Source organism: Temnothorax nylanderi, unplaced genomic scaffold (genome assembly GCF_030848795.1).
Source record: "Temnothorax nylanderi isolate EJ_2023f unplaced genomic scaffold, tnyl_v1.0 TNYL_tig0028_pilon, whole genome shotgun sequence".
Lineage (NCBI taxonomy): Eukaryota > Metazoa > Arthropoda > Insecta > Hymenoptera > Formicidae > Temnothorax > Temnothorax nylanderi.
The window spans coordinates 813,600-825,321 of NW_027249090.1; the positions used below are offsets into that span (position 1 = coordinate 813,600).

The 11,722-nt window shown below is 36.9% G+C and overlaps 1 protein-coding gene across 1 annotated transcript; it reads right to left on the minus strand.

Moving 5' to 3' along the window:
- Positions 1-3,960: 3,960 nt before the first annotated feature.
- Positions 3,961-11,267, minus strand: Garnet (adaptor-related protein complex 3, delta 1 subunit-like garnet). Its single transcript, XM_071702090.1, has 14 exons — positions 10,938-11,267; positions 10,688-10,783; positions 10,417-10,545; positions 9,708-10,118; positions 9,100-9,173; positions 8,428-8,871; positions 8,128-8,355; positions 7,884-8,046; positions 7,527-7,709; positions 6,954-7,368; positions 6,605-6,873; positions 5,933-6,496; positions 5,426-5,851; positions 3,961-5,239 (listed from the first exon to the last, which is right to left on the minus strand). The coding sequence occupies exons 1-14, from the start codon at positions 11,031-11,033 to the stop codon at positions 5,147-5,149; spliced, it is 3,591 nt and encodes a 1,196-aa protein (XP_071558191.1). The 5' UTR covers positions 11,034-11,267; the 3' UTR covers positions 3,961-5,146.
- Between the last annotated feature and the right edge of the window lie 455 nt (positions 11,268-11,722).

An 11,722-nucleotide genomic window follows, 5' to 3' on the forward strand; every position in this document is an offset into this window, starting at 1 on the left:
TATTTATATAGCATCGCGCCGCGGCGGTGTGTATGCCAGTCGGGCACCGCGGATACCGTTTCGTATCCGTATCGCTTCTCGGCGGGGCGCGCCGCGCCGTGGGGCGAGGGGGTAACTCCCGGCGCGGCGGCGTGGGGTGTGTGTTCGCCACTCATTCAGCCGGCCGATTGACGCTGCCCGCGGCCTGCCGGTTCGCGCGGAGCACGTGGTCGCACCTTGAGGTGGTGCGACCCGCGTGTCGTACGGCGTCGAGGATTCCTCCGCGGCGCGATCGCCATCCGTCGAGGACGAGCGTTCAAGTCACCGCCGAATCGAGCTACCTACTTGCGTTCGCATTTCTCTGTGCGTGCGAGGGTAACGCTTGACAAGTGCTTTTTCTTATCTTACGCATAAGTAGGATAAGAATAAGCGTGACACTCCGCACTTGCTTAATGAATCTGATTATAGTGCATTAACAGCACTCTCCTACTTTTTTTTTAAGTCTAGGGCAACACTCCCTACTTTTTTTAGTCTTTAACACTTGTATTTGGTATTTCTAACGTACGCACAAGTATTATAGGATAAGAATAAGTAATTAAGCGCGACATTTCGCGCTTGCTTAATAAACCTGATTATAGTGCGCATTAACAGCACTTCTCTACTTTTTTCTTAATCTTTAAGTCTAAAAGAGCGGAGAAAATTAATTTCAATAGCAACACGAATTAAGTTACGTACAAGGATATTGCGCGCACTTGTCCTATATTAGACACGTTTCTTATTTTGTATGTTTGTTATACAGAAAAGAATTTGAAGGATTTCTCCTTGAAGCAGTTAAATGTAAAAATGCAAATATATTTTAATGGTACATTAAATGTGTAATGTAAAAGGTATAAATTAAAGATTATTGATTTTGCGATTACAGTTACGATTACTGCCAGGTGAATGAGCGATTACTGATTACCGATTAATGATTATTAATTTTTCTTCCGCGCCTACTTGATCATTGCTCAATGATTTAATGAAGTTGATTAATTTGTAAGTCTCGCAGACTTAATAAGTATTACCTACTTTTACCGCAATAAAGATTATTTCAGATTATTTCAAAATATCGATAATCTCTTTCCTGTATTAAAGGTAAAAACTTTTATCAAGGTGTGTGCGATAAGCATCGCAATTGGCTAGTCTTCTTCCTGCCAAAAGCAGATTAAATCAAGATTAAATTTTTGTTAAAGAAATAAGATTACGCGTTTTGCGTCGCCAAACAACTTATCTCGCAAGTTTTACACGTATAATACGTTCCACTCTGCGCCTGCGGTTTAGATAAATAATCGGTTTAACGTTACCTCTGTTTCCGGCGCACATCTAAATATTATCCTGGAGTTACGCAACAATCATTAATCTACGTTGACGTAGCTCTGCTTTATGGCAGGAGACAAATTGCATTCACATCCGCGTACCACTTTCAATTTTTCAAAAAAGATACCCATCTCATTCTTCGCATTATCGATCTAAAAACAAAACGAGAGGGAGAACGTGAAATATATTCTACGAAAAAAACTGAATACACGAAACGCAAACGTACGTATATAAATGCATACACACATTGACGTATCAACTTTTGGTTGTTGTAATTTCAAGATGAAAATATTTTACAGCAATTATATTCGTTCGCGAAGAGTACATTTTCTTTCGGCAACGACAATAAATCATACAAAACGATGTTGATGATTTCAGTTATCGATACAATCGCAATTTTTATCTCTCTAGTGCTGACATCGTTTAACGATAAAAAGATGTCGACTAAGGTTTTCTTTTACATACTTCGATATAGTTTCTTTATGTAAATTTCGTAATTTTGTCTCTCGCGAGCGTGCGCCAATTTAATCTACTAACGTCCGTCGTTTTTAAATAAAAGCAAAATTGTAGAAACGATAAGGATTTCGAATTAGATCACCGATAAGTCATAACGCGTCACTCTGACAGCTCTTGACATTCCGAATCAAGATATCGAGTCTTGAAAAACATGCATGCTCGTCTGACTGAAACGTGACTGGAATGCCAATATAATGGCCATTTAATTTATTTCACCTCCTTCTTTTTCTCTTCTCGCGCAAGCATACCTACTTGTGGAAAAAAAAAGGGAGGAACGAGATCGGTATTCTTTCTGCAAATATTATTCATATTTAATTCGATAAGCCGCGGAGCGAGGAATTTATTCGTTGAAATGATAATCTCGAAAGCCGATATCTCGATTTATTTCGCGTGTTGTATTACTTACACTGATGATAGAAATGTGACGAACGCGATTCGCAGTACGGAGGAGACGTTCGTGACGAAACGTGTGGAAAAGTACACCGATTCGGGAAAGCCGGGCATTCTCCCGAATGCCTTTCCCAAGTGGAGCGCGTGGACACGTCACGCGTAAATTATGCGTTATATCAAACACTTCGGAACGCTTCTGGAAACGAACGGGTGAATCGATTTTACAGATAGAGTGTTCCGAGAAATGTTTGCGCAGACATTGAAATCAAACAATTACGTTTTTCGACCTAAATTTAAGCGGTGGCGAAGTGCCTTCGGCATCGACGGCGTCGACGGTGTCGGGGGGGGGGGGGGGGGGGGGGGGGGATCGCGTTGTATACCTGGCGAAAACAACGGGCCCGCTTGAGAGTGCATGACGCTGCGCGACCATGAGTCTCGCGTGGGAGTAGCGTGTGAGGTCGATGAATCTCGTTGAATCACGGCCGTCCTGATAGTCCTCGCGGTTCACCTTCCAGACCCCGAGCATTGTCCCGAAGGCGCGGATCATCGCGTCGCCGCGCAAATCAAAAGAATCGCCCGCGCGTCACTCACCGGAACGCCCGCGCCGGCCCCGCCGTGCGTCGCGACTTGCGAAACGCGCCTGTCTTCATCTCGACCTGGATAGGTATAATACGCTCGCGAAACGAATACGGCGATTCGCGGCATAAAGAATCGCTCTGAAGTTGGCGCTAGACTATGCGCGATTCGAGATTCGTGATTCGCGGTTCGCCATTCGTATTTAGATTCGCCGTTTGCCGCAATGCAGACCCTCCGCTATTCGTATGGTTCATCATTTGTTTATTCGCGATTTCGATTCATAAATTTGATTTCGTCCGAAAACCGCTCCGCTAGCAAATCGGCGCGAATGGCGAATGATGAACCACGAATCGTGCATATAGTCTGGCGCCACACTGATAAAAAAAATTTGTTAATCCGAAAAAATATTTAGTCCGATACGTTCAACTAAATATGTTAGTTAGTTAAGTAAAAACATTAGTTTCTTTTAATCAAGAATTAATTAATTCAACTAATGTTTAGTTAAACTAACTAAAATGTTTATTTGAACGTATCGGACTAAATATTTTTTCGGATTAACAAACTTTTTTTTCAGTGCAGCAGCTTCAAAAGAATCTATATATATATTAGGGTATTTTGTATTCGTACAAAAATCCTAAGCCGGTTTCGTTACGCGAGCACGTAACTCGTGGTTGAATTCGGGCGAGCGATATCTCTTCCGCATTTAACGTCCTTCTGAGTAATAAATTGTTGCGAACAATGTTTACAGCACCGATTATAAATTTTACTATGCGACGTCATTCACGCCTGCGGGCGCGAGAGATAAGACTCGACAAATGCGCGATTATAATAAAATAATGCCGGCCTTAATTTCGCGGCGTGTAATTTATAATTTATAATAGAATATGTCATGGTCAACATGCACGCGCGCTTTACATGCTACGTCTCTCATATGAATTGTGTACTTAAAAAGAAGATATCGGCTATTTCTTCTGCAATGGCAGTGCGTATAAAATTCGCATCTATCATGATGTATGTCGCGTGCTTCGTATCTACGAAGGGAAATTATTACTATACAACTGTAATCGGATATAGTCAATGTACGTTGCACAAAAGCCAACGCATTAGGAGTAAAAGGATTGTCTTGGATATTGAAAGCTCTAATGATTTTTGGCACACGTTTAATAACTAGATGTTAGCGAGTTAACATAAAAAAAAACTCTAGAATTTATGTTCAAATATAAAAATCTTTATATATCTCAAAACAAGAGAAAGCAGAAGACATTAAAAGAAAGGCAAATAGATATAAAATTTGATGCAATCAAAGTCCATTGCAAAATAACATAGGGGCATATTTTTTTTCGCACGATTATGCATACATGGATCATGTGCCTGTGTATATATGTATATGAGTTATTTATGATTTAATTTTAAATTTACATAATCTCTCTTGCCTTATTATCGAAACATAATGGAAGCGTCGCATGCACAATACGCTTACCACTTCATGCTCGTTAATCCATGTTTACAAAGATCGGACGCAATATCGCAATGAATATAATATTTCATATATTTTACAAAATAATAAAGATCTCAACAATAGCCATGGAATATTATCATCCCAATTAGACGCAAAAATTGAAGGCATTGAACATGAAAGTAGGGTCAATTGTTTCTATTGCAACATTTATTTCCGTACTGTACAAAGAACTGCTTAGTAGTTAGTCTTTATTCGTAAGCTATTTCGATTATTACATGCCATGTAGTAAATGCAACATTGTAAAGATAAGAAAGTATAGTAATTTACAGAAGTTTTTGGAAGATATTGATGTAATTCAACAAGGTAGCTGAAAGTGGATAATTATCTTAAAGGATAACTTAAATATTCATGATCCTATATTTATTGCACATCAGTGCCATGCCAGACTTAAATCCTATATAGAAACATTAATCTACTTTTATTCCAGTGTCTTCAATTCTTGGCAATAAATTCCCCCTTCTCCCTCTTCTCGCAGTTTCTTTACGAAACTTCGCCTAACACATATCGAAATGTACATATGTGTGTATGTATATGTATTTATGCATGTATATAATATGTGTATGTGTATATATATATGTATATCTCTTAAATATTTAACAAACTTTATGATCTAGATTACACGTGAAGTTTAGGTAAGATCCTTTCCGAAAATATTTAATGGGTTTGCACATACGCTATAGCTGCTATATATCTGTATTTCATTATGTGTAGTGGACACAATCAAAGTGTTCTTCTGCCCAGTGTATGTTTAACATAACTGCGATGCGTGATAGGAATCAATAATTGCAAGATATAGACACTCGATCAGTATTATGTCAGGATCCTCAAGATGTCCTCTCCAATTCCCGACAGTAATGAGTTATTGTCACCTTTACCTTCGATCAATAGATTTTCCGTCACTCTCTGTAACATAGGAAGACTGATTTATACCGCTAAGTTTAGAAAGTTAAAATCTTTATGCAAGTTTCAATTAAATCAACGCAAACGTAATATTTAAATACGTATTTTTCCTTTATGTTACGTCAATTAATATTCTTTAACTTTGATCATCAAATTAGTTGTGGAGCAGACCAACATGATTTAACTTACGTTATATTTTAACAAAAGGCACACATGATGTCCCTTCAAAGAATGTCCGTATAAAGATGCAGTATCGTCAATTTGTTCCACGAGTGTGAGATTGCATTTCCGACAGATAATATTTAGAACCGTATCAAAGTCCTTAGAAGGAGTTACTTCTCTTCTAATCTTAGATACTAATTGACCACTTTTGAGAAGTTCCGTGAGTATGTCCTTGTGAGAGAGATGCCCGACCATGAACTTGCTACATGACAAGGGCACGGTGAAGTCGAGCTTTTCTTGTTGCGTGCCTTCTGTACTTTCGAACATGTATGTCAGTGTACCTCTCAGTTTCTGAGCGAACGTCACGTCCGAGACTAGAACGGTGAACTCAGTTTCTTTACTAGATTGCAGAGGCAGTTGGAACGGCAGTTTTATTCCAAATTCGTCTCCAGGCTGAGAGAGCATGAAATAATACAAAATTATTTTTGCAAATTGAAGCGTAAACTTCAAATATTCAAGTGTGCATTAACTTACATTCCTAACTAATTTGAGTGATGATGTGTCTGGAACGTCGAAGACTAATTCTTTTACAAGTGGCTGACCTATATTTGTAATGCAAATCGATACGATGATTTCACTTGAGTCGTGAGGGATTTGTCTCAGCTCGTACCTCATGGAAATGACCTTATTTTTGGCTAATTCTTCGTAGGAGATGTCTTGCTGTACAGTAATTGCGTTATATTCGGAATTCATAATATCATCCTTTAATTCTGGTAATATCTCTTTTGATGGAGTAGATATCCCAGCTGTTTCCTCATAATCCAACGACTTGTGCTCTTTCTTACTTTTCGATTTCTTCGATTTTCTATGTTTCGTGTCTTCTTCGTTGGATTTCTTGTGTTTGTTTTGACTTTTCGACTTCTTACGTTTTCTTTCTTTCTGTGACTCACTGGACACTTCTATGTACTCTCCTATAGCAGGAGATTGCACTTTCTCGGGGGACGAATTAGTTTCCAACCACAAGTCAGACGACTCCCTTTCGTTATTTACCTTGTTTTCCATGACATTCTTGACTTTTCTTTTAGATTTTCTATGTCCCTATCAATATAAAATGCAAATCATTAAAAAATATTTTTAAAAATATGTAAATGAATTAAATAAATTCAAATTATGTTACAATACTTATTAGTGTAAAGACAAATTTACTTTTTCTTTTTTATTTTCCTTTTCTTCAGCTTTCTTCGTTATTTTATTTTCAATAACTCTATGTTCTAAGACAGGCAATCTTTCATCTTCTCGTAAAGGCATATCCAAATCGATATTCAGAGCTCTATGTGGGTCATTCGCATCTACTAAATCATATTCGTCACTGTCACTTATCTCTGCACCCGGAGGCAGTTCTCCAATTCCAGTATTTACTACTTGCGATGGTAAGCTGTCATCCTTTTCATCCTCTTCCGACGCAGATTTTTTATCTGAAAATATCAACGCTAAGAATCTCAAATGTCTAACAGCATGCTTGATGTAATACACGATTTGTATACGTAACAATTACCTTTATTTTTCTTCGATTTCTTCTTTTCATGTTTTTTATGTCTTTTGTGACTGCTATCTACTTCGCGACATCTGTGCGAGTTAGAAATCTTTAAAGAAATTGGGATGTCTAATTCCGCGAAAGGAATGTTTTCAAAGTCTTCGTACGCGCTCGATGAGTTGTGATATGATGTAGTAGAAGTCTTAAATGAGCCTTTCAGATAATGAGGATTATTTTCTTGCTCTAGTTTTCTTGCTTCGCGTCTCCTTTCGAGTTCTTCCAGGGACGGTTCACTTAAATCTCGTTTGGAAAATGAATTATTCGGTTTCTCCGTCTTAATAAAAATATCATTCATATCTAAATCCTCTGAATCCGAGCTTTCCGAAGGTGGATCGTTGATCCAGGAATCCAAATCTAAATTCTCTGGTATTGGAACCTGAAAAATACCATGAAGTTTTTATGACAAAACTTGTAAATAATCTGCATCACATATATATCAGCTAATATATGTACATATTTTCTTTCAATTTAACAAAATAAAACATATTTTTAAGTAACTAATACACGTACACAATATTACTAATTGATACTTACTTTTCTTTGAGCCTTTGGCGCAACTGGATTAAGTTCACCTTCGAAAGTCTTTATTAATTCCTGCGCAAGACCAGGATTTTCTTTTAAACATTCAAGTAGTACTAATGCGGAACTTGATCTTTCCTGAACTTCCAGATCGCCACTACAGACAAAAGTTGCTATTTTGTCCTTCAATTCGTAAATCTGTAAAGTGAAAGCTAATATTAGAACTAATAAAGATTAATAAAGATTTAGCTTTAATTTAATGCAAATATATTTATTTAAAAATATCACTAACTGCATGGTGCACGCTTTGTTGCACCATAAGGATGATATAAAAGTTCTATTATTATTGTATAAATTGTGTTTATGTTTTACCTTTTCAATAGTTTCAGTATTTTCCTCCTTTTCTGCTTTGGCGAATGTCGTTGCAGCCAGCTTTAATATATTATGAACGTAAACAGCCTGTATATGTCCTGGCAAACTAGAAGCTTGTGATCGCAACATAGACTGCAATGTTGCCAAAGGATCTTCTAATTCACTATTGATTTAACAGATCATCGGAATATATTATCATATATTAATTAGATTAATGCCTGTACGTATATAAAATTCTTATTACCTAGAGAATTCTCCACAAATCCATGCTGCTGCATATAAAACCTCAGACATTGTTGCCCTTGGCTGGCCGGTTAAAAGATATGAATTCTCAAGCAGTAAGGCACATTGTTGAACCGCATATTTTCGGATAGCGTGTACACGAATTGTTACATCAAGTAATTGAGTTGCTACTAATGGTCCGTGCTTGGTGCCTTCCATTCGTGTAAGTTCCACCAATACAGATATGTACCTGTATACACGAAATTTTCTATAATCTGTCCTAGAGAATGGATTTATATATATAAAAAAATCTTATATTTACCACTCAAAGTAGGTAATGAAGTGATAGTTATTCTGTGAGCAAATTTGAATAATCTTTGAGAGCAATTCATCGCGATACATAGTGCCTTCGGCTTTGTCCATATGTACCATTAACTTCTTAACTATCTCCATTAGGTTTTTCTTGGAAACCATTCCGTACAATAAATCCAAGGCACGCAGTCTTATAGTTTCGTCTTTATCATCAAGACATTGCATAATTAGATCTTTGTGTGATTGCACGCTCTTCGGATGATTTCTCAATATTTTTGACATCGCCAACAATCCCAAATACTTCAAGTTTTGGTCAGAATCCTCTATTAATATTCTCAATTTTTGAACACACAACTGTATCGAATCGGAGTGACTCGGCATACCAGACGATATAGAAATCAATACAGCGATTACTGTATTGATACATTCGTACAATAAGGACATTGCAGATGTACTAGAAACGATCAGAATTATGTGTTATATAAATTATACCGAGAATTGATTTATTTGCCAAAAAAGTCAAAAAAGAAAGCGATGAATACATTGTAAAAGACTATACGCATTACAAGAGATAAATAAAAAAATAATATAAGACAGCTAGAAGATATAAAACTAGACAAGCAATGACATTAAAAGCGCGATAATTAATAGATACTTTAGAATAAAACATTACATTAGATACCTGTGTATCAAATTGGTAAGGGGTTCTATTAACTTTCTGCCAAGCCTAGGTTCTAGAGGTGTCAATGCTCCAAACTGAAAATATAAATGTCATGTTGCCTTCTAAGATGTACTCGGTAAATTTCTTTTATACAGAGAAGTAGTTTAATTCTTATTTTATGAACTGAAGTATGAAGAAATGAAGTATATAAAATCAAACTATATGCAAAACACAATATAAATAATCCTACAAAATATATTCTGATACTGACGTATACACTACCAATGTATTACAGCTACAAGAAATAAACCTACAATTGTACTGTATATGTAAAAAAATAAGTAATATAAAACCTTGAAATCAGATCAATTAATGGTTGAGTAAGTCGCCGACCAAGCTTTGGTTCGATCAGAGTTATAGTCGAGAACTGAACGTGAGAAACAAAATCAACATATTGTATAATAAGAAAAAGATGTTATGTAAAAGATTTAATATTATTGTTACAATTATTTATTATTAGATTATTATTAGAAAAAATGATTGATTATATGACTTTACGTCCATAAAAAAATATGTAAAAAAATACTGTTGTTTGTCCCTTAGAAATCTAAAGCAACGATAACACTCACCAATTTGATAATTTTGATAAGCATCCAATTATTCGTGGAAGTTGTCATCAGCTTAAAGAAAACAGGCGCCAAGCTCAGGTAATTTTTCGGGTTTTTTCTGGCCAATTCACAAACTACGTTTACCGCTGCACTTTGAACACCACTGTCTGGATCTTCAAGCTTTTCCTTTAACCTAGGGAAAGCGGGCCTGAGGGCCTCGGGAAATCTCAGAAATACTTTATACATCATCAAAACTGCTTTCTTGCGCAAGTATGGCTTTGTAGAAGTCAACAATGTCATTATATCATGAACCAGGTCACGTGCTAAATCTGGACTTATAAAGCAAGACAAACCACTCAGCGCTAAACCAGCGTCATACTGATTTTGACTATTTAAATCTTTACGAATCATATTCGTTGTTAGCATCAATAGCTATAACAAAAAAAAATATTAATAAATTATGACGTAATCACTTTTCTATAATCCTAGCAATTTGCTAAATATTGCATATTATACATACACATTTATAAATACATATATAATTTTCATTAATAATCTGTTATATCTATTTTTATTTAATTTTATATTTAGTTCATAAAAATATAAACAATATTAAAAATAGAACTATAAGAAATATATATATATATATATATATATATAAACCTAAAAAATTATGTCTAAAAAATTTATATAAAATATCTATCTGAGACTCATCTAAAATAAATTTTACCTCTGTATCTGCATGAAAGCTTTGACTGGCAGCGAGATAGCCGATTCGCTTGTGAGTGAACTTTGTTGACGACATTACTTCTATTATGTTAAACCCGGCCCAGCTGATGTCATACCCCAACATCTGGAGCTAAAGACACAAGGATAGACCAGCCATTAATACTTTGGACAAACTGAATTAAATTGAATTAAGTTGACTTGTGGTAAATCGATCGGTAGAAATTGCATCACGTCGACCGTCTAAATAAAATTTACATATGCCAGAGACTTACATATGTCAGCTTGGCCACGGCGTTGGCTTTGACCGCCACATTGTCCTGCCGCAACTCCTGCTTGATCTCCTCGATACACTGCGCGATGTACTTCGCCTGGGACAGAAAAGAGGCGTAAAGTATCCTCGCGCTCAACGGGAAATGTTGCAAAAACGGATAAGGCGAGCGATCGAGGGAGGAAAATTAGGTTAGATTTCGACTAAAGATTTCGGCAGCGGGGAAAACGCACGCACACACAACGGGAAATCACCTCGTTCTCCTTATTGTTCCTGATCCCGCGCACCAGATCCGTCAGATTCTTGTCGAACATCCGCTCGAAGTTCCCCTTTACCTTGCGGAGTGCCATGGTCGCATCTAAAGGAAAATATTAAACGCCGTTGCGCTCGCGCGACTCCGCTCAGGGGACTTCCTCGCGCATCGGCCGTACTTCTCGACTCGACCGGACCACACGTGGACCTATGATACCATTACGGTCAACCGAAATCCGTAAGTCCCGATCCGCCGACCTGCATTCACATTTTTTGACAGACTGGCGTGGACTGGCGAGTGGCGGACGAGCGAGAGGGGGAGAGAGAGAAAGAGAGAGAGAGAGCTACTCCGGAGTCCGGTATCATACCTACGAAATGTCAAGAGGGCAGACAAACACGAGCTATCTCACTCACGTATCCTCCTCCCGTTGAGTACGTAGCTCTATCAACGTGTCCGACTCGACTGTCGCAAATCGTTCCGGAAATGCGATTCTCACGGACCTACTTTCGACACGTGGATGCGAGATCCAAATTGAACAAATATAGAAATATATGCAATGTATTTTAAAATATATGTATACATGTTTTTTATACATTATATATTATAATGGTGCGCTCATCAGTGCACTATATAATTTTTTATATTTTTATACATTTTAAATGCATTTTATAAAATACCTTTAAGTAAAAAACGAAGTAATAAAAAAATAAAAACTTTGAAGAATATACTTTTTATGTGAATAACCCAAAAATGACCATCATTTGTCCTTAATTTAAAATAAAATTA

Coding starts and splice junctions, on each gene's coding strand:
- Garnet (XM_071702090.1), bottom strand. CDS start 11,033: ATGGCACTCCGCAAGGTAAAGGGGAACTTCGAGCGGATGTTCGACAAG. Junction 10,119..10,416: donor GCTTTCATGCAGATACAGAG/GTAAAATTTATT, acceptor TTTTTGTTATAG/CTATTGATGCTAACAACGAA. Junction 8,872..9,099: donor CTTACCAATTTGATACACAG/GTATCTAATGTA, acceptor GATCGTTTCTAG/TACATCTGCAATGTCCTTAT.